The sequence below is a fragment of the Gossypium raimondii genome, chromosome 7, assembly GCF_025698545.1.
Source record: "Gossypium raimondii isolate GPD5lz chromosome 7, ASM2569854v1, whole genome shotgun sequence".
NCBI lineage: Eukaryota > Viridiplantae > Streptophyta > Magnoliopsida > Malvales > Malvaceae > Gossypium > Gossypium raimondii.
In genome coordinates, this window is record NC_068571.1 from 34,367,343 (window position 1) to 34,391,816 (window position 24,474).

At 33.0% G+C, this 24,474-nt stretch overlaps 2 protein-coding genes across 2 annotated transcripts; one reads left to right on the plus strand and one right to left on the minus strand.

The window, feature by feature from the left end:
• The first annotated feature begins 630 nt into the window (after window positions 1–630).
• Window positions 631–2,738, plus strand: LOC105794460 (uncharacterized). The gene is made up of 3 exons (XM_012623643.2): window positions 631–1,239; window positions 1,362–1,446; window positions 1,614–2,738. The coding sequence occupies exons 1-3, from the start codon at window positions 941–943 to the stop codon at window positions 2,652–2,654; spliced, it is 1,425 nt and encodes a 474-aa protein (XP_012479097.1). The 5' UTR covers window positions 631–940; the 3' UTR covers window positions 2,655–2,738.
• A 2,577-nt stretch (window positions 2,739–5,315) lies between these two features.
• LOC105794455 (pectinesterase) lies at window positions 5,316–9,553 on the minus strand. Its single transcript, XM_012623634.2, has 3 exons — window positions 8,520–9,553; window positions 8,267–8,427; window positions 5,316–6,112 (listed from the first exon to the last, which is right to left on the minus strand). The coding sequence occupies exons 1-3, from the start codon at window positions 9,344–9,346 to the stop codon at window positions 5,415–5,417; spliced, it is 1,686 nt and encodes a 561-aa protein (XP_012479088.1). The 5' UTR covers window positions 9,347–9,553; the 3' UTR covers window positions 5,316–5,414.
• Window positions 9,554–24,474: the final 14,921 nt, after the last annotated feature.

Below are 24,474 nucleotides of genomic sequence, written 5' to 3' on the forward strand. Positions count from 1 at the left end.
AAATAAGTTTTTTTTCCTTTTTGCATAAAAGACTCTTTCCTACGTAGGAGATGTCAAAAATTTACGTTATATATAATTTAAGTACCATAATATTATTATGTAATTTTAAATATTTAGCTTCTTGTCTAACTAGCTTATCATAATTAAAATATAGTTACTAGAATATTTACACATATTTCACTCATATTTTATTTGATAATTCAAAAGTAAATAACTTTAACCGTATTATATCATTTTTAATTTAAGCTAACTTTTAATAATAAATAAATAATAACTTATAATTTTTCTTGTTATAAACGTGACATCCAAATCTAACACAAAGTTCCAAGTCGAAATTTTTCTTTTCACTTTACTCAATAAACATCAGCTAATTCAATTTCTATTAATAAAATATTCGTAACTTCAAGAAAGAACAAATTAATATACATCCATTCGAGTACCTCCCCGACTTTTCCAAGCAGTCATACTCTTGAGCATGCCTCACATGAAAATTGTGTGCTGCACCGACGGTTAGTTTTTTTTTTTTTTTTGGAGGGTGATCGTATTGAATTGTTGAAAATGTTAGGTAAAGTTATTTGTTCTCATACCAACTACAGTTGGAGCAATTGGTGCCCTGCCTGCCTTATTATTTTATTTTCCTAGAGATAATGAATGGGCAGTTTGACCTCAACGGTTTACGTGTTGTTTTGAGAGGGTAAGCGTAAAACCAAGGGAATCTCAAAGAGTGGAACGGGTGTGAAGCAAAATTAAGATGCTGAATTGCCAAATCAGGAGGTAATGTCCGCTTCAAGCTCCGATTTTGATACTTCACTCTTTCCTAGGTCAATCCCTTCTCTCTCTATCTCTATTCCTCTCTTCAAGAATAGAATCCCTTTCCCACTTTGCCTTCTAATCACAACGCCATAGCAAGATAAAAAATTTTAAAAATAAAAAAAATCTTATGGAGGAGAAGCAGAATGGGAGTTGTCGGCAGGGTAGAAAGAAAGCTTGGTTAATAAGCATGAGTAGCGGTGGTGGGGGTATCGAAAGGGTGGTTGCCTTGGGTGGAGCCTTGGCTGTTGCAAGCCTCATTGCTGCATTTTCGATCAAGAAAAGTAGTTGTAGTAAGAAAGATATTAGCACCAATAAGGAGGAGACGGCGAATGTGGAAGCTACCGACTCTTGCAAAGAAGAAGATGCAGGTGAAGGGCTACGTTTTATCCTTCAGGATTCCTCTTCAACTCTACATCATAATTCATGGTTAGTATTTCAAATCATAATATTCGATCTTATAAAATGGAATTGATGGTAATCTGTTCATGGGAATATCAATTCGATCATTGTTATTATTATTATTATTATTATTAATTTTTTTTTTGCAGTTGTGCAAATCATGGAACATCAAAGATCGGTGTTGCTGAAATTGAAACTTCCAAATTGGTCTTCACCCAAAGTTTGATCACACTGGTAAAGAAAAGCCCATATCGCCTTTGCTGCCTTTGGAATTTATTTTTCTATGTTAATTCGTAATATGTTTTTCTTTATTTCTTATAATATCTGCCCCAAAGCACAGCTATGAAACAGTGTAACATTAACATTCTAGGTTCTTTATCACCTTTACATGTTTTATTCAGGAAGAGAATACGATTGAGTGCGAAAGAAAGGAGTCTGTAAGTGGTCAGGAAGAGACTCTCATCCATGATGCAGAGCAAGAAAGCAATGCAATGACCGGTGGCTACGGCGATATTGAAGAGCTTTCACTTTCAGTAGGTGACACTGAGAATAATCCAATGAATGGGGTGGAGAATGAGAGCAATGCCTCTTTGGAGATGGAAACCATTGAAATAACGATAGAGGATGAAGCAGTGGATCATGTAGATGCAAAGCAGCCAATGGCTGAAGAAAGTTCAACACTGCAATCGTCTTTGTCATCAAAAGAAGACGATAAATCATCAATTTCAGCAGGGGAAGAAGATTATGAAGAATATCCTTTGATGGAATCATTATATCCAGCAGAAGAAAACGAAGAATATCCATTGATGGAATCATTACATCCAGCAGAAGAAAACGAAGATGAAGAAGAATATTCACCACTAAGATCGTCATTTTCGGTGGAAGATAACCGAATTGATGAAGAAGAAGAAGAAGAAGAAGATGATGATGACGATGGAGAGTATTCAACAAAGGAATCATCATTTTCAACAGAAGAAGAAAAAGACTCATTGTTGCAATCACCACTTTCAACAGAAGATGAGAATGGTGAAAATGTTGCAGGGATGGAAGAAGAAAGCTCAGAAGGAGCATGGAGCTCTTCCCCAGAACCTAACACGGAGGTAATTTGGCCAGCAGAGATGATGGGGGTCCTGTCACCTGAATCCAAAGAGAATGAGATGAATGTTAGCTATCTAGAATACCAAATGAAATCCAAGGAGGAACCCAAAACAGCCAAGATAGAAACATATCATTATTTGGCTAAAACCAAGTTTGACGAAAAGAAGAAGATAGCAACTGAGGAGCTTGTCGTGATGGATGTTCGAAAACAACATTCAGCAGCAAAGAGACAGATTTGGTTTTGGTTAGGTTTGGTGGTACTGCTGCTAGCTTTGCTTGTCAATTCCTTACTCCAATCCAATTATGTCTCTAACAGTGTTTCTTTTGTTTTTCCCATGAAATAAGAATAGAATCATCCGCACTGATGGACAGGTGCCAGAAAATTTAATTAATTAATTAAATAAACCAAGTTTGTAGATTTCATTTAACTGAAGTATTTTTGAACGTTAATAAATTCGCCACCAACCTTGTAAAAGGATACAAATATGGTCGAACGTGAGAAACAAAGATTACTTGCTTCCAAAAATTTGCTTTTCCAATGTTTTTTTTAGACTCCATTCCTCCTTTGAGGTAAAAGTTTTTATTTTCAGTTTTATTCGATATTTGTTTAATGTAAATATAGGATGATTAACAAAAAAGGTTTTTCAGTCAATATAAAATTATTCTTTTATCCCCGTAAAATGCCTTACCAATTTTTTTTCGGTAAGACATTTTTCAAACTGATAATGCTCTGTTTATCAAAATGTCTTCGGACATTTTTCAGTTGGCGTTAGTTACAGATTAACATAAAACATATAGCACTATCAATAATCAACAAATTCACATTCAATTATCAATTTATACAAATTTTGTAATTTATTCAATTTAGTCCCTAAAATCAGGACTAACATAACTTTCGTTTTAAAGCTTCAAATTGAATTCTGATTTCACTACTATACATTAGGGACCTCTTGTTTCTTATTTTTACAGTCAATTTTACATTTTATTCAGTTTAGTCCATAATGGAAAAAATTATCAATTAAGCTTTACAAATTAAAACATGATAAGTGTGAAAGTGCTCATTTGGCCAGTGCCTCTAAAGAAAACAACTTACATTTTGAATAGAATACCCATTAAAGCAGTTGCAAAAACACCTTATGAGCTTTGGACAAGTCAAAAACCTAGTCTAAAGTATTTTCACATTTGGGGATGTCCACTTGAGGCAATGCCATATAAGTCACATTAAAAAAAATTGGACTCCAAAACAGTAAAAAGCTACTTTGTTGGTTATTTTGAGCGATCTAGGAGCTATGAGTTTTATGATCTCACAATAAGGAATATTTTTTGAGGATGTTGAGTTTGGAAGGAGAAATAAAGTTAGAGATATTGTTTTTGAGGAGGAATTGAATTCTAACTCAGTTCATGCTATCACTTTTGACGATGTTCTAGTTCTCATACCTATTATTGATCAGGAAGTGAATCCAGAACCTCAATAAGACAATGTTGAACAACTCCCTATTCAAGATAAGGTAATTGCTCTAGAAAAACAAACTCAAGAACGAATGTCATTAAAAAATGTCCATTAGAGAAAGGATTATAATGGATTTAGTGGAATATTTTGACCTTAAGCTGCATCAAATGAATATTAAGTTAATGGTTTCTCAATGGTAACATTGATCATACATTTATATGGTACAACTAGAAAACTTTGTGTCTAATGATGCAAAGTTAATGATTTGCAAATTAAAGAACTTCATCTATGGGCTTAAGCAGACTTCTCATCAATAGTATTACAAGTTTTACCAAATGATTATCTCATTCAGTTTAGAGATGAGTTTGGTCGATAATTGTATATACCACAAGTTCAGTGGGAGTAAGGTTCTATATTTGATTTTATATGTTAATGACATACTGCTTGTCAATAATAAGTTAAGTCTCGACCAATACAAGAATGATTTTGAGATTAAAGAAATGCATAAAATTCCCTACGTCTCAAGAGTAGAGTCTAATGTATGCTCAAGTATGTATGCGTACGGGCATTGCGTACATTTTTGGGATGTTAGGCAGATATTTAAGCAACCTTGGTATGAACCATTGGTTAGCAAGCAAGAGGGTTATGAGGTATCTTCAGAGAACAAAAGATTACATGCTCACATATCGGAGGTCTGATAAGTTAGAGATCATCAAGTATATAGACTTAATTTTGATGGAATATTGATGCAAAATTTTGTCACTAGGGTGCAAATTGTGACAATAATTTGTAGTCATTTATTCCAATAGCAACAAGAGCACATGAAAGTCAAAACACATAGACTTTAAGTTCCTAGTTGTTAAAGTAAAAGTTTAGAGTGGTTAAGTGCCTATAAAGCATATTAGGGTAAAATCCATGATTGCGGATCCGCTTACTAAGGGACTACACCCAAGGTTTTTCATGAGCACATTACTCATATGGGTGTAATATATCATTTAAGGATATTTGATTTTAGTGAGAGTTTGTACTTTTAAATTCTTTTATGTTATAGACACATTTTTAGTTATTTCAGTTTACGGATATTAAGTTTATTTCTGCAGAAATAAAATTTATTTGGTTTATTCACACTCTGGTTTTGGTAAGGTTTGATCTCACTAAGGTTTAAGGAGGACCAATTGGAAATAGACATGTTTAGATTGTATTGCATGTAATTTCCATGCTATACATCCATACTTGATCTATGTCATTTGGTTGTGTTAATATACGTGATCAGGGATGGATTTAGTTATGATATATGTAACAAAAGCGCATTGGTTCTATGTTAACATAATTAATGGACGAGATTGTTTGGAATACTTTTTGGATATACTAGTAAAATTTTGAGCTCATAAGGTTATATAATGATATATAATTATAAAGTAATTAATATATATATGTGGTCCAAGTGGGAGATTGTTGAAAAATATAGACATTACAATATGTTTAATAGATTGAATGCAAGGCGGGAATCACTACTAGTACTGGAAGGGCAAGTCTCAGATGAATTGCCAAGGAGTTGTATAAACAAAGCAAAATCATTTATTTGAAAATAAAAAATTAATTCTAGTAGATTGACATACAAATAACTTGAAAAGAAGGAAAGTGACGTTTAGCTCTAAAGTATCAAACCGAGAGAAAATGGAATATCAGTTGAATTTAACCAATCATTTCCCTGTATAAACGCCCCAGCAGTGAACTGATCTGCCTCAGTGGAACTATTGATGACCCTATAACCAGGCCAAGTTACCCTTGCACTCGTATTTGACCCGGCCCCCCTATTCAAATACTCCCCATAATAAAGGGTACTCAAGGCAAATGTCCCATTCCATTCTAACCATCCAGCAGGATCCACCGAATCATCAATGTAGGAACGCATAATAACAGTCCTGGAAAACTCTTTCCAGGGTCGCCCCAAATACGTCTTGAACGATGATTTTAGTGGTATTAAATCCGCAGCAGCAGCAATCTTACTGTTCAGAATCGAAATCCCAGTGTTCTGGTTAGGGTCTTCTCTTCCTTGCGCTGTGAAAATGTTCTTTTGGTTGGGATTAGGTTTCCGAGCATATAAATTGCAGGCTTGGAAAACCGCAGCTGCGTTTCCAAAGATGAAGTCAACGGTGCCGTATATGTCACATTCGCGATAGAATTGCCTAAGGGAATGGACGTAGAGTGTGTCTTGGTAGGCAACGAAGCTGCACTTGTAAAAGGCAGAAAGGTCAGAGCCACTCCTTAAAGCCACCGCTTGGTGTTTGCTTGGACCTGCTGAGTTCTCAATGGTTATCCCTTTGGCTATGAATCCGTTTCCCACCACAGCTGAGGCAGATTCAAACAAAAAAAAAAAAACAAAGACGGAAAAAGAAAGTTGACTTTTAATAGGGAGGCTGCTCAATGATTAAAGCAAATTAAAAAAAGGCAATGAACAGGCCCACTTAGCACGTGAGAAACTGTTTCGTTAAAGTTTTAAAGATCCCCGACGACATCAATAGTTAACGCACTTGGTTTTGTCTGGAACGCACGGGCATCAGGAGATGCGTGTTCTAATCCTACGCCACCGACATATTTATAAAAAAAATTAAGAAAAAGATCGGCTTAATTCACTGATTTACCCTTTCAATTATATATATTCCTCCATTTATTACTTAATTTTCTTTTTATTTTACTGTTTGAACTATAATTTTTACTTCATTTTATCTTAAAATTACCCACATCTAATAAAAATATTATTATATTGTTATTGCTAATTCTTTTTGAATAAACTGAGACCAAAATAATAGTACAAGAATAAAATGGGAACTAAGGTAAAAATAGGTATCATTAAGAGACTAAATAATAGCCAAATTTTTTTATAAACCATCCTCTGTGCAAATTTTAAAATTTTATTTCTTATTATTGGTAAAAAATAAAAATTTATTTCAGCCGTCAGAATTGATTTTTTAACTTTAACTTTTATTATTTTAAATATGCTAATTTATTAAATTTTATAAGAAATATATTCAAAATTACTACATTCAATTTTTTAAATTTTTATAGACAATATATTTAAAATAAAAAATCAAAGTTAAAAATTTGGCCACTAGAAAGTCAAAATCTAACGAGTTTTTGAGATAGAGACAATATATATTTAAAAATTTTGAAATAATATCAAATTTAATTGTTAGATTTTTTTTGTTAATTTGAATTTTACTTTTTTATGTTAAATTTGATTATCAATATTTTAATTAGAACGAGATCATTTTGTTTTAAATGGAAATGTTGACTAAAGCATTGTTTTTAAACAATATTGACATGACAACCCGTGTGGTAGTTCATGTGTATTTCATATTGATATAGTATTATTTGTCTTATATATCATGTCAATAAATAATTTAAATTTTATTAAAATTTAAAAAATAGCATGAAGTACACATGATTTGCAATGTTGGTTGCCATGTTTAAAATGATAATGTTTAAGTCTGCATTACAATTAAAAAAATAATTTAATTTTTTTAAAAGGTTCATAGTCAAATTCTACACCTTTTAAAAGGTTGATGACTAAATTTAACTAAAAAATAAGTGCAAGGTTGTTTGAACCGGATTGGATCGACTAATTGGACTAGTTGGATCGGGAGCCGATTGGGGTACTAATTCGCAGAAGGGCATTGAACTATTTTACTCGAGAACCAGTATAGATAAGTTGAATAGGCAAAAATCGATTGAACTGGGCTTTTAATCATTTTTTATGAATTTTTAAAGATTTATTTAATTAAACCAAACGGATTGGTTGGATTGACAAACTGGTGGCTTAACCGATTCGACCACCGGTTTGATTTTAAAAACCTTAAATAAGGACTTAATTTGATAAAAGATGTAAATGTTAAGTGTTAAATTTATCATTATTCTTAAAAAATATGTGAATAACTTCTAATATATTTTGTAAATTTTAATTAATTAATTAAAATATTTATAATATTAACTCAAAATTTTTTAAAATGACAAAAAAATTACTATAGAAGTTAAGGGCAGGTAATGACGTTGGTAAAATGAGATAACTGTAAATTTAGGCTTTTAGAATAATTAGTTACTTAATTTAAGTTTTTAACCCACTAATTAGTGAAAAATTTATATTGCCGACCCCTCCAAAAAATTAAGATTTTAGTTTAAACCCTTTTATTTTTTTACATAATTTAAACCGGCTTTTAACAAAATCGTATTCAACTAAAAAAATTTTATCTCGATTCTGTAAAAAGTTATGGTATATTTTTATGGTAAATAATTGATAGCGTATAATTTACGTTTTTAAAATTCTATTTAAAAATGTGAGGTGAAAAAAAAAATAGAGTGACACGTCAGAATGGCAGTCCACTTCTGATTGGACAGGATCGAGTGTCCAATAAGTGAGTAGATCCAAATCCGTAAGGATTCTCCCACTCGTGAGGGAAGCATTATAGTGAAGGAAAAAATGAAAAATGAAAATTATATGAAACTTACCGACTGTCGCAGAGCGGAAAGTGGTAAAGCCATCAACAACATTTCTGCTAGCCTTCACCACTGTCTTCCCGATCCCATCTCCCACAAACATCAGCATTGTCTTCTTCCTATCGACCTCTACATTTTCGAAGTAAGCGCCGGCTTTTATATATATCACAAACCTAGCTAATTCAACAAACCAGCTCATTAGCCACTTCATTAATTAATTCATTTTCCCAATTTCAAACCATATCAAACGCAGCATAAAATTAACCTTGTGTCACTGTTGTTTGGAGCAGCGGAAACAGCGTCGGTGATGTTGGTGAAGTTTCCAGTGCCGTCCTTGGCAACTATCAGATCGAACTTGGTTTCATTTAATGAAGCCTGTAGAAGTTTTCGATCTCTCCGAGATAGCCATGTTGGGAACCCATTTTTCACGCGTCCATATCCAGGGAAAACCTCGGGTTTCGATTTGTTGACTCCAGGGACTTTGTTGAGCATCACAAGAGAGTTGCTCACATGATGAGAGATATTGTGCAGGCCCTTTTTTATAATGCTCCTAACATTTCCGCTGCTACGAGCGAACCCATCGAGACACGTCTGCTGGTTCGTCATCGCCGCGCTTAAAAATGTCTGCAGGTCGTGGTAGTTTTCGGAGACTGATGATCCCTTCGGGCCGAGACCGGAGCGGACCACTTTCAGCTCCGCCATTGTATTATCAAAAAGCTCAAGGCAATCATTTATGGCCGCCTCTTCCAATGTGTTGTAACTTTTGAGCTTCTTCTCAATGTTGGTAATGTTGGCAGAGGAGAGTCTGACCTCGTGCATTGTTTGGTTCAAGGTTGCAGAGATGAGTTCCGGGAGGGATTTGGAGGCGAGATCTGGAAGAACGGAAATGGTGGAGACGCAAAGTTCGGGATACAAAGTGCCATCGCAAGCTGAGGAAGCTCTTTGGAGATGATTGTGGACGTGAAAATGCCCGATTTGTGTGGTTTTGGGGCTCTTTTTTAGAATTACTGCGGACGAAAGTAAGACTAAGACGAACGCTGAAATGGGAAAAAGAAGGAGAAATGCCCTAAAGCTTACTCTAGGGTTGTGCATGTTTGATGCAGCTAGCTAGTTTTTGATGATGGAAATGAAAGGGAGTAGAAACCAGAGGAAATAGCTTGGATACTGACAGGGGCGAAGAGACAAACCGCTTGCTAACCTCTTAAATGGTTGTCGACGACGGCGGATCATTTAAGGAGCCCATATTTACATGAGTATATATAATATTGAATTAAATTAACTAGTCCTTTAAATCATATATATTATTCTAAAGTATGGATCTTAAGCATTTGAGGAAACTTTGAATTTTAAGTTATTCAAAATATTTTTTAATTATTACTCTATAATTTTTATCCTTAATTAATAATAAATAATTTATCATAACTTTTATCCTTAACAAATAATATATAATATATAATATATAATAGGCATAATAATAAATCTACCCCTCAAGATTTACATCTTTTGTCAACTTGGTCTTTATCTGTTTGTTTAGCTAAATTTAGCCATTAATTTTTTAAAAAGAATCAAATCATTTTTCTAACGATACGTTGACTAAAACATTAATTTTTTAACAATACTGGTGTGGCAATCCGCGTGGTAATCCACATGCACTTCATACTTCATGCTAATATACATGACACTATTTATCTTATATGTTATATCAACAAATAATTCAAAAATTCATCTACCCTATGAATAATCAGGTTCAAATTATCATTGCACAAAAAAATTTGTGAATATTTTTTAAAACCAATGGATTAACCATCACAAGATATTAATATATTAGCACTTCTAGAGCTTTCAACTAATTTTGTACTACCAAATATTGGAATAATGGTTTTTATTTTCTTTTATGATTTCGTTCACTTCAGGGAATGCAATAGATTTATTAGGACGAACTTATAAACGTCCCAATAGATTCTTTATTTCATAATCACCATCGTAAATATTCGTAGATTTCAAATCAGAATCTATTTATTCACGCTGTCATGATTAGTCTCCAATTATAATAAACATGATATAATAAATAAATCATAGTAAAATATACCTAAAGATCTTTAACATCATTGTCATCACCCACATAAGGATTATATAAATTTCTTTGGATAATGATTACCCATAGTGCGCAGGCCTCAATTTGAAGACTGAAATTGCAATAGCTCTAGAAGACAATCGATAACAACTTGAGCAACAGATTTGGAGTGACCGTATTATAAAATAAAAGAGAATCGTACTGATAATATAAAATAAAAAGACAGAAAGTAAAGAACAAATAAAATAGGAGAGCAAAAGAGAGAGCGTATTTTATTGATCAATGAGAATATTTACAATGCTTCTCCAAAGTCTATATTTATAGACATACGAAATATAAATGAAATAGAACTCTACTTCTAATGACTATTAGAATTTAAAGTATATCAAAACCTATCTAGATCTTGATGAACATCCACTTAATAAAATATTCATAACAAATATTTATTTTTCTTGTCAACTTTTTTTTCTTTTTGAATAAATTATTATGTAAAAAATATTTATGGAGTATGAACTTTTATTTACATTACTTATAAACTTATTATTTTCATTTTATTAATATTTATTTTTATAATTAAATTAGTTAAAATGAATTTTATACAACCTAATATATAGTTTACCTACAACAAGTGTTGTTTGCAGTGATAAGACACATTGCATTCTAAAAAAGAAATGTAGGATCGAACCTTGGAGATGACATTATTAGAAGGGACAACCACAAACCTCAAATATGAACTTTCATAAAACAAATCTGGAGAATACCAAAAAAAAAAAATTTACCTACTTTTATTTGCATTTATTATAAACAAATAATAAGATAAAAAGTATAATAAAAATTTTAAATATACATATTTTAAAGTTTTATAAGCCAATAAATTTATTTAGTTTTGTTCTAGTTTGAAGTAGAATATTATTTCGAAAAAGAATAATAGGAAGAAAGAAAATAAGCATTATTAAATTATAAACTATCTTATTACTTTTTAAAAAGTAGTTTGTTAATTTTAAAATAATTTTAATAAAATTATTTTTATTTATATAAACAAGAAAAGGAAATTAAAAATCAAAATATTTTTATACTACAATTAAATAATATTATAATTAATTATAAATCTAAAATTATTCTAATTATAGCATAAATTATTATTTGTTTGTATTTGTATTTACTTATGAAAAGGAATAAAAATAATTAAAAGGAAAAAGAATAAAGTTTTATTTGTTTACTAAAATACTTTCAAAAAAGGATTGATTTTATGAAAAAAAACTAACATTTTGAGTATTTGAATAGATCTAGGTAAAATATTTTATTTTGTTAGGCAAATTTTACTAAAACCATTTTTAAACCTTAAATATTTTATATTACAACAATCATTTACTATCATATTTAAATAAATCAATTTTAAAAGATTAAATATTTAAATTGTAAACTTATTTATACTAATCCCTAAAATTTTGTTGATTACAATTTATTTAAGTAATTAAAAACAGCTATTCTTTTTGCCATATAATATTGCTTTATACAAATCCCTATAATAAACTGCCATATTCAAAAGATTCACGGTATACACTACACCAAAACAGACTTTTAGCGGCGTTTTTAGCAGCGGTTGGATAAAAAACGCCGCTAAAGATCGATCATTAGCGGCGCTTCATGGAAAACGCTGCTGAAAATAAGCATTAGCGGCGTTTTCCAGAAAGCGCCGCAAAATACCTAAGCCCAACGACGCCGTTTTTCGAGCTTTTGGGGATTTAGCGGCGTTTTTAAGAAAGCACCGCTAATGCTCAGGGCTTTAGCGGCGTTTTTGAGAGAAGCGCCACAAAAAAACCTAAGCCCAACGACGCCATTTTCTGAGCTTTCGGGGATTTAGTGGCGTTTTTAAGTAAACACCGCTAATGCTCAGGGCTTTAGCGGCGTTTTTAGGAAAGCGTTGCAAAAAAAACCTAAGCCCAACGATGCCGTTTTCTGAGCTTTCGGGGATTTAGTGGCGTTTTTAAGTAAGCGCCGCTAATGCTTAGGGCTATAGCGGCGTTTTTGGGAAAGCGCCGCAAAAATACCTAAGCCCAACGACGCCGTTTTCTGAGCTTTCGGGGATTTAGTGGCGTTTTTATGTAAGCGCCGCTAATGCTTAGGGTTTTAGCGACGTTTTTGGTAAAGCGCCGCAAAAATACCTAAGCCCAACGACGCCGTTTTCTGAGCTTTCGGGGATTTAGTGGCGTTTTTAAGTAAGCGCCGCTAAAGCTCAGGGCTTTAGCGCCGTTTTTGGGAAAGCGCCACAAAAATACTTAATCCCAACGACACCGTTTTCTGAGCTTTCGGGGATTTAGTGGCGTTTTTAAGTAAGCGCCGCTAATACTCAGGGATTTAAAATAATTTAAATATTTGTTAAAAATGGATAAATTAAAATACTATTATTTAAAATAATTTAAAGTTTTTTGGATACATTACTGATTTTTTTAGTTTATATATTAAATAATTTCTTATATAATCGTAAAAGAGATAGTATTAATTTTAAAATATTGAATTAATTACTATTTAATTTGTTTATTTTCATTAATTAAAATTCAATTTAATTTTAAATGAATATTTGTTAAAAATGGATTAATTTGAAATAATGACACGTAGAAATAAATTGACTCACACAGCCGGGTCGAGAAGTTTTGCATGTGTAGCTGAGGCGGAGGTATTTTTAATTTTTTAATATTGACAAATATGTATAACTTTCGATTAATAATATTTTTACTACTATATTGTAGGAATAGTCGTCCGGTCAAAAAGTTGGACGCCTTCAACTTTTTGAAATTACACATAGGAAGAAAGATGGATCTACTATGACTCCTGAAGCTGGTGAAATTATGGTACGTTTACTTAATACGATTTGACTTGTTTTAGTTATTTATAGTGTTTATTTTCTAATGGTTTAATTCATTACTTGTAATGCGACTATTGTTATGTTGCATTTGTTTTTTTAATATATATTGCGTTCCTAACTATGTGATTTATTTATTAGGAAAAACTAAAGGATAAAAAGGCGGAGTACGAAGCGATTGCTTCTAGTGATAGTTCTGTTCATCTAGAAGACATTGATAACCGGATTATTATTGAAGTTTTGGGTCCTGAAAGGTATGGTCGGGTTCGATTTCAAGGATCTTTTGTTAGTCCAACCCAACATTTTGGATTCAGCTCGCAGCAATACATGGCTTCGGGGAGTCAGGCTCAAGCTGAAGTTCAGAGGTTAAAAGACCAGATGGCTCAGATGCAAGCGACCACATTTGAGGTTCAAAGGAAATATGAAGAACTCCAGCTACAACTTAAAGTAGAGGCGGCAACGAGGGAAGCAGAGGTCTGCTGAGAAGCAGAGGCTGCAATGAGAGAAGCGAGAGGTCATAGCATGAGAAGCAAGAGAAGCGAGAGGTTCAAAAGAAATATGAAGAACTCCAGCTACAACTTAAAGCATATGCGGCATCGAGAGAAGCGAGAAGCGAGCAAAAAATCGACGAACTTCAAGCAGACTTCATTATGATGAAGATGTTTCAAAGATTCGCAACTTCCGTCGTCATAGTGCATTGCATAAATATTTTATCATTTTAACTTTTAACATTTTTGTAAAGAAAAGTATGAATTCACTTTTATTTATTGATAATAATATTATTTTATTCGTTTAATTTGAAATATTATATAATTTTATTGTTTTTGGCTGGTTTAGATCTGGTTGCTTTTGATTTGTTGTTACAGGAGGGCTGCTAAAATGGAAAATTTTATTTTACAAAAATCTCAAAATTAGTGGCGTTTTTTATAAAAGCGCAGCTAAAGAACATTACTTTTCGCGGCGTTCGTGATGAAAGCGCCGCTAAAGAACATGATCTATAGCGGCGTTTTTTTACCAAGCGTCGCTAAAGAACATGATCTTTAGCGGCGTTTTTATTTAAGCGCCGCTGAAGAACATTATCTTTAGCGGCGTCTTTTTTTTAAGTAAACGCTGCAAAAGTTAGCAACGTTGTCGTTAGTGGCATTTTTTGCGCCGCTAAAGGCCTAAAAAAACGCCGCTAAAAACCTGTTCTGGTTTAGTGATAATTAAAAGAATGAATATTTTTATAATCTTTAAATAAATAAATTGTAAATTTTGCACATACTTAGCTCAAATATATAAAATTGTGAAAACATTGTTGAATTTTTTTCGCTTTTTTTATAAATTTAAATTCCAAAATTATTTTGTAAATATATATTTAAAATTTGAAAAAAAAAGTTAAGTAATAGATTCTTTTAATGGTAAATTTGACAATGTATTAAATATAAAAGTCTTAAAAGCAAAAAAGTCCTCAGCAAAAAATCAATTAAGTCTTCATAAAAATTATGCACCTGAGCCCTTAAATATAAAAAGTTAATCAATGAAGTCTCACTGTTAATGTTGACCAAGTTTGATTGTTAAATTTTACTATCATGGTTGACAAACCAATTAGACGATGACACATGGCATCCATATGCACATATTTTAAAAATAAAAACCCTAAAATAAATAATTTTTTAAAAATCACCTTTAGCATGAACTTAGAAAAATGTGAATTTTAAATAATTATTTAAAATAATAAAATAATATAAAATTATTAGGAATTATAAAAAATTATTAATTTTAGTAAAAATAAAAGATATTTAAAAATATTAAATGGTTGTCCATGTCCAAATGCACCAAGACAATCACTTGTCTAGGTTCATTCCAAGAATTTTTTTTAATAATTTTTAAATATTTTTACTTTTAAATAAATTTTATAATTTCTTATAATTTTAAAAGTTTTGAATAATTATTTAACTTTTCGTAATTTTTCAAATATTTATTTAAAATCACATCTAAGATGAACTCGGACAAATGGTTGTCCAAGTTCAAATGAATTTGGATAACACTTGTCCAAGTTTGTCACATCCCAAAAATCATGTTAGTAGAACCGGGTTAGTGAATCCTGGTTAGTGAACCGGATATCCGATCCGGATTTCGGAATAAGGATTAGTGATTAACTAAATAAAAAATCATAAAATAATAATTAAGACTAAAATTTAGGTTAGAAAATTTAAAATTTAGTGTTCGATTATTAATTTTCTTAAAATGAATTTTAAAAAAGAAACCATATTTGAAAATAATTAAATAAATGAGTTTTAATTTGAATTAAAGGACTAATTTGAAAAAGGGTGGAGACTGAAAGGGGACAAAAGAGTAATTCCCAATTTCTAAAAATTGGTTTGCCTATTTAAACCACCTATGTCTCTTTCCCTCCATTTATCTTTCCATTTGAAATTTTTTCTAAAATAAAAAAAAACTGAGTTTTCTCTCAAATTAACTCATCCCTACCGATTTTCTAATATTCCAAACACCAATTCTTCCTTTAATTTTAAAGAAAATTCCTGTATTCTTCATCAATTTCGTTATTGTTCTTCAAACATTTTTCACCGAATTAGATCTAAAACCCGTCGTTCTTTTGAAATTGAGGTAACATTTTGATTCTGTCACACCCAATTATCCCAAATACCAGAACTCAAAGAAGAGTCGGGATCTAATTGAATAGGAATAGAAATTCATGGGCACTAATAAGGCACTTAGAAACTTAAGTAGCTAGTTAGGGAAAGTTAAATCTCAAAACTAGTTTGGTTAGATTAGAACAGGCTGATTCTATAGTGGAAGACACAATAATTAGGGCTGAGTGATAGCAATGGCCTGTGGAGATCGTGCTAAGGGAGTATAAATAGGACGAGTTGGAAACAAAATTCTCCATAATTCTGTTCACCCATATTCTCCTTCTCTAAACCAAGTATCATCTTCAAACAATCTGAAGAAGAGGGGGATATAGTTGTAGAAGGCTTTGCATGTTGTTACCATCATAAGAAGCCAGGTCTAATAGTAGAGAAAAAGGAACTACTACCAGGACAAGGGAGGATCTAGTAAATTTGACGAGCTGAGCTACTAAGGATAAGGAAACAAGGTGAGATTCTATACTCCAACACGGCTGGTATGATCTCTATATTGGGTTAGTATGACATGTATGCATGGTAACATGAGTATTCGTCAATGCATGTCAGTATGCATAAAATGATCATGGTATGATTTAGGGGATTCAATGTACTCCATGCTATTATGTTGTATGTCAATATTTTGCATATACTGCATGATAACTGTGGAGAAAACTGTTGAGGGGATAGACGAAGTTAGGAAGGGAAAAATGGGAGTGATCCTGTTAGTTATTGCCTAAAGCAAAGCTCCGGGCTTTGTGGAGGGAACATTATGGTGTTCGATCATCAAGGTTAGGTGGTGTAAAGAAGGTAATGGGATGAGGATTTCAGAAATCTGTATTATGGAAAGGTATTTACCGTGATGACGATATCGATTGGTCTTTTGAGGTGACACCGGGATGATGGTATATAGTGTAAGATCATAGATGAAAGACGCTATGACAGTCTAGTATGAGGTACATAGCATAAGACCATGGATGAAAGATGACATGATAGTATGGTACAAGGTATAAGGTATACACTGTAAGACCATAGATGAAAGATGCTATGGTAGCCACGTATAATGAGTAAGACCATGGATAAAAGACTCCATGACATCTACAAAAATAGTTCATTGGGATAGTAAACACAAAATAGATAGTCTGCTGGGACAGTAAACACAGAATAGATAGTCCGTCGGGATATAAACACGGGGTGATTCACCATGACCAAGGGAATACGTGATAAGAAGGGTGTAAGACCTTAACTTGGCTAAGGCAACCAAAGGAGTCCACCGAGACATAAGAATAGGTAGTCCGCTAGGACATTAAACATGGGGTTAGGTTGGGTAGTCTACATAGACGGTAAAAGTGGAGAAGTCCGCCAAGATGTAAGTCATGGGAATCCCATAGGGGGAGCTTGTCATCCAGTAGGTACGCCAAGAACTGAAACCATAAGGGCAACGTGACTGGCGCGATAAATCACAAAGTATAGACAAGCAATGGGTGCCCGAAAGGCATAGACCTCCGAGACAATAAGGGAACCCACCAAAGGTGAGATGGAATAGTGCCATGAGCATGTCAAATAAGTTCGCGAAGGAAAAACTTGAGGAAGAGTTAGTCGTCAGATACTGTCTGACACATCGAGGATGACATGGAAGGATAACCAAAAGTGGGTAAAATCTTATAGGGTCACTATGCAAGTACGAAATTGCAATAAAAAGGAAGTTTGTATATACGCTTAATCCCCCCAGAAAGATGGCCGATGAGAATGACTGAAAAGGGGGTGTTATTCCAAAGAAGGTTCTAACCCGTGTCAAATTGCGAGGACATAATAAGGGTAATGCGGTAAGGATCTGCCAATTGGGATGGATCACCCAATAATCCACTACTATAGAACGAGGAATGCTAAGCGCTGGCTAAGCCAAGAAATATGTGGTGCTCTCAACGATACACAGGGAGTTTTAGATTTAGCGTTTCATTTAATGTCTTCTGAACTAGAGAATCTATATGACACCATTGAATGGGATCTTACTAAGTTCATTTGAACTTATGTTAGAAATATATGGTTGCAGGGTCAAGGGTTGACTCAAGGACGTGATAGAGGTTCAAGCCAGAGATAGCCACGTCCATGTGAAATATGGTAGTTGTTTCTTACATATAGAGAGGCACCCTTCGAGGTCATGCCTTAAGGAAATTATTGGATATAATAGTAGCAAAGTCATAAGTCTTATTAAGCTATAATAACATTCGAGTTTCTCAAGATGGAATGGCAACACGAGCTTAGTACATGTATGGAATAATAATTATTTCAACGATTAAAATGAGAAAGCATTATTTCTTATGAAATTGAGTAACGGGTAAAGGTATATAATTTGGCTAGGGGTGTAAATATTCGGCTAGGAACTTATTAAGAAATTTGGGTGATTATGGCACTCGGTATCCGAACTCGATGGTCAGGTCGGATATAGGGTGTTACAAATTCCTATTGATAATTCTAAGCTTGTTGTTTTTATAATTTGAGATTTGATAAACTATTACGAGATTTTAAAATATTTAAAGCTTTTAAACTAATTTTTGGTTTGAAAATGGTGAAATCCAAAATATAAAGTTAACTTGCTATTTTAAATTGATTTTCAACTTATTTTAAACTAAATAGAAGGTTTTTGAATTTGATTTGATAGATCGTGTTAGCTAGATTGATCAAACCAAAATCGCTAAGAGGGGGTGAATTGGATTTTTTTTAAATTTAGGAAAGCTAGAAAAAAAAAGATAGAACAATGAACATAATGATTTAGAGTGGTTCGACCCCAAATGCCTACTCCACTATCTTGGTTTTCAACAACTAAGGATTTTTCCAAATTCACTAATTTGTTTCAACCTTTGAGGAGAAGGTTTAGCCTTACAACTCCCTTAAGATTTCTACCCAAATCTTAAGACATAAACCCTCTCAAGGAATTACAAAGAAGCATACAAAGGAGTAATCCTTACAGGATCAGAATGTTTGTCAATTAAGCACAAATAGATAAGAATACACTTGAGCTAAAGAATTACAATAAAAGCTCACAAGTGTGTAAAAGAAAATTTTAGAAGTATTGGACACAAATGTTGTTTGATTGATGATTTTTGCTTGGGTATACTTCTTGTTGTTGTAGGATATTTGGAAGCTGGTATTTATACCCCTAAATTGAATTCCAACCATTGTGGTTCTTGGAGAGATGAATAGACCCGTTGAGGATGTGAAAACCAGAACATTTAATTCACCTGCAACAATGAGTATCAATACCAGATAAAAAAGTATCGATCATTTTTGCAATAAATGCTAAATTCAGTGATCGTTGGAGCTAAAATATCGATACCTTACAGAAAATATTGGTACCATGTAAAAGGTATTTATACCGGACCGATACTTAGCTAGTTTTGTGAAAAACATAGGTACTATTTTTCAAGTGGTATCGGTATTTTGAAAATATCGATACTTGGCTAAAAAGGTATTGATACCTGTAACAACCCAATTTTCAGTGGTGTCGAAAACAGTAGTTCAAGACTACTAAATCCGATGAGTGAATTTGAAAATTTTATTATTTAGTATTTACGAGTTAAATGTGATTTTAGGAAGACTTTTGAAATAGTGATTTGTGTTTTAGAAGAAAGTATTAAGTTAAGTGGTTTTGAAAACGAGGTTCGAGACCTCGATTTCATAAACCGAGCTATACATATTTTTTATAAATATTGATGAAGTGTCATTAAGTTAGTATTAAAGTTTTGTTAGAAAATTTTAACGTTTTAATAGTTAATTAAGTAAAAAAAACTAAATTGAAAAAGGTGCAAAACTTGTTAATTCAAGAACTAGTGATTAAATAGCTTAAATGGTAAATAAGGGAGGACCATAAAGGCAATTAGACACCTATTAGAGGCTTGGGCGGCATAAGCAGAGAAAAATCTTGAAAGGTGATTTAGGGGCAAAGGTCATTTGGGAAATTAAGGTGAAAATTAAAACAAAGACCAAATTGAATTTCTAGACATTTCTTCATCAATCTTCAGCAAACAGCCATAGGACAGCTCCTAAGGCTGGTTTTTCATAATTTTACTTCATGTGAGTTCAATTGTTTCCTTTTTCTTGAAATTTTTATGTTTTTGAGACTTTTACGATTAGGTCCAGTTATCTATTTCATTAGTTTTTGATTTTATGGGTAATTTTGAAAGTTACCACTGATGAGTGATGGATTTTTTGATGAATTAACATGGATTTAGAGCTTTAATTTTGTTATATGATGATTTTATCAAGTGATTTGAATAGAAATTGATTTTAGGACCAAATTATGAAAAGATTAAATATTAGGGTTTGATACTAAAATTCTATTAATCAAAGATTGTATGATAGTTTAGAATATTTAGATAAATTTTAGTTAAGAAAAATTAGCTCATTTGATAGGCTAATTGGTGAGGGACTAAGTTGCAAAAATAGTAAAAGTTGGGGTAATTGTGTAATTTAAAAATTAAGGAATTAATTGTGAAGTGAATTAGAATTTAAATATATGCTAATGAATGAATAATTTTATATTTTAAATCAAGAGCCCATAGATAATCGAGAAAAAGGGAAATTAGCAAAATAGTCCCTGAACTACTACAAATTCCATAATTTAACCCAAATAAGTTCGGATGGTTAAATTTTAATGTTATATGTTAATTTGATAAATGGTATTAAGTATTTATTCATATCATTTGTTGAAAATAAAATTATTCTTAAATTTATGAAATTGAATTAACTATTCGAAACAAACGGAACGTGGGATTGAGTACAGTCATTCAGTGCAAAGGAGGAATTAGCGGCAAAATACCCAAGTAAACCAAGGTTCAGCAGTTGTTGTGAACTTTCGTGTTTACTTTCTGTTTAACTCTCATGAGCTTCAGTTAACTCATATGAGTTTCCCTTTAACCCTAATGGGTTTCCGTTTAGTTCTTTTAAGCTTTAATTTAACCCTTATGGGTTTCCATTTAGCTCTTATGAGCTTTCGTTCAACCCTTATGGGTTTTTGTTTAGCACTTATGTGCTTCTGTGTAGCCTTCAGGCTTCTGTATATGATTTACTTATATCCGTAAGACGGTCTCTGATTTGACAAGGGTTGGTAAGTCACATAGGGAATTAATGTCTGAAGATTTATAGTTATTATTGATATTGATACGAAATAAGTGAATTCATCAATTGAAGTTGTGTTTGGCAGGAATAATATATTGAATGATTTACTTAAATGAATTGTTATAGTATATTCGATAAGATTTATGTTTAAAAGCCAACGAACTTATTAAGCTTCATTAAGCTTACTTGTGTTGTTTAATGTTCTTGTAGATTTTCGAGAAGTCGAGAGGCCGGATCAACACATCGAGCCACACTATCTAACTTGTTCCGGTAGATTTTGCAATACATTTTATGGTTTATATGGCATGTATAGGGATTGAAATGGTTGAGTAAACGTCAAGAATTACATTTTGTTTATGTTTCAAGTTAACTTATATATGTATGGTTTTATCATGTTTGGTATAGTATTAGTGTGGTTAATGAATGGTTAGTTCCTAGGCTTAGTGATGAATAAATTGGTAAAACATGTTGATATAAGTAGTTGCATGTGTGAATTATTTTATGTTCTAATTAGAATGTTAGAATATATGTGATAATATGATCATATTAAAGTTAGGAATTGGTTGCTTTAGAGATCTTGTTATGGCTTATATGTATTAAATTTGATGTGTGTATGTTGAAGTCAAGAATGGGTGAGAAAAGAGGCCATAAAATGACCTATTTTCGTCCACACAGGCAGAGACACAAGTGTGTGTCTTAGTCGTATGTCACACATAACCTAGCACATGGGCATGTGGTCTGGTCGTGTGTTCAATGTATCTTCAAATTGCGAAACAGAATGCCCAGGTTTTTGCACACGGCTTAGTACACAGGCGTGTGGCTTGGCCGTGTGACCCTTGTACCTTTCTCATGGCCTAGCATACGGGCGTGTGGTTGGCCGTTTGACCCAAGTCAAAGAGTTACACGGGTATAGACATGGGCTGGGACACGACCGTGTGCCTCACATCGAATGCCCACACGGCCTAAGACATGGGCGTGTCTCCTGGCCGTGTGAGCCACATGGCTGTGTGTCCCCTACTCCTAAGAAAATTTTTGAGATTTTGGGAAAAATTTCCTAGGTACTCGGTTTAGTCCTGATACTTCTAAGGTGTATATTGGGCCTCGTGGGGTCATTCAAAGGACAATATGAATATTTTATGATCAGTTTCTAATATGTTTATTAAATGTTATAAAATGTTCGTATTTATTCTGTAAAGTTTGGTAATATTTTATAACATTTTTTCGACGACAAATAAAGGTTATAGGTGTTGTATTTATTGGTATCAGAGCTTCGGTTTAGCCGATTCTTGGAACGAATATAGTGTGTAAAGTGTATAGAAATACATGCCATATAAATATGTGATAGTGTGATGTGTATGATCTGATCTAACCCTTGTTTTTCTTATAGATTGTAAGGATGTTAGATAGATCTAAACATGTTGATCATGGTGAGGTCAATAGTAGAGTACAGAAATCTGGACATGGGACAAGTAGTAATGTCCCAATTCCTCTTGCTCAAGAACAAGAATTTAAAAACATGTTCTTTGGGTTTATGAATCAATGGTTTAACAAATTTATATAAGAGAGACATCAGGCTCAACAACCTTTTCCCTCTACTGTACCACTTGTAGAGCCTCCGGTTGCACCTCCACCTCCTCTGATGACTGAATCCAGTAAACGTACTTCGATAAAAAACTTAGAAAGTGTAGGGCCGAAGAGTTTCAGGGCAGATCAAATGATGATATTGTGAAAGCTGAATATTTGCTTCAGAACACAATAAGAGTTTTTAAGGAAATAACTTGTTCTCTCGAAGATTATCTGAGATGTGTTGTGTCATTACTGAAAGAAGAAGCTTATAATTAGTGGTCTACTATTGTGGCTGTAGTCCCAAAAGAGAAAATCACTTGGGAATTATTTCAGAGTGAATTTAAAAATAAATATGTCGGTAAGAGATACTTGGATAAAAAGAAGAGGGAATTTCTTGATTTGCGACAAGGAAATCAGTCAGTAGTTGAATACGAGAGGGAATTTGTATGCATCAAAAAATATGCTCAGAAAATTGTACCAACCGAAGAAGAAATGTGTATTCGGTTTGAAGAAGGGTTAAATGATGAAATCAGAATGAGGATTGGAGGCACAGAATTACAAGAATTTGTCGTTTTGTGCAGGTCGTGCTCAGAAAATGAAAGAGGTGTACAATAGAAAAATGCAACAGGATAGAAGGAATAAATAATCCTACAAAAGACGTTCCTCCAAGTCATTTTCAGAGAAAAAGTCTAAAAATGATTTCAGTCGGGCCACCTTAACGCCGGAATGATCAAATAAGAATAAGGCGACTCAACCTGATTTCGAGGTATCTATTAGACCTACTGCTAGTGTGGGCAGTGTACAGAATCCTAGGCCCAAATGTAAATATTATAGAAAATATCATCCTGGTGAATGTAGAGGCAAAACGGGTGCTTGTTACAAGTGCAAAGCGACAAACCATTTTATTCGAAACTGTCCTCAATTATAAAGAGATGAGCAAGAGCAAAAAGAGAAACAGTTGGCAACTTCTCAACAAAGTAGACGTTTAGGCCAAAACAGTGCTACTGGAACAGCTCATTCGGGTATGAAAGATTCTGCTGCCCGGTCAGAGGCTAGAGCACCTGCACGTACTTATGTCATCCGAGTAAGAGAAAAAGCTATAGCTCCAAACGTGATTGCTGGTACATTCTATCTTTTTGATGTTATTGGATATGCATTGATTGACCCTGAGTCCACGCATTCTTATGTTTGCACTGCATTAGTAACAAAAAAGAAATTTTCTGTTGAGTCTACTGATTATGATATTCAAGTCACTAATCCATTAGGCCAAAGTGTGATAGTTAATTTAGTATGTTGAAATTGTGCACTAAAAGTAAAAGGCTGTGAATTCCCTATTGATTTAATGTTGCTACCCTTTCGGGGATTTGATGTTATTCTGGGAATGGATTGGTTAACGAAGCATGATGTTGTAATAAATTGTCGAGAGAAACATATTGATCTGAAAGATCAGATAGGGGAGGTAATTTCGGTTGAGTCAGAGAATCCAAATGGTACTATTAGAATTATTTGAACTTTTTCTGCTCAAAGATTGTTGCGTAAAGGTAATGAAGCATTTTTAGCCTACATTCTTGATACTCGGGATTCTGAATCAAAGATAGAACAGTTATCAGTTGTTAATGAGTTTGCTGATGTGTTTCTTGAGGAATTGCTGAGTTTACCATCTGATCGTGAAGTTGAGTTTGTAATTGATGTGGTTCTGGGAACATCTTTAATATCAGTAATACCATACTGTATAGAACCAGTTGAGTTAAAGGAGTTAAAGGCACAGTTGCAAGAGTTATTAGACAAAGGGTTCATCAGGCCGAGTATGTCTTCTTGGGTGCACCTATCTTATTTGTGAAAAAGAAATATGGTTCCTTGAGACTGTGTATAAATTACAGACAGTTGAATAAGGTCACAATTAAAAATAAATATCCTTTGTCTCGTATTGACGACTTGTTTGATCAATTGAAAGATGTTGCAGTGTTTTTGA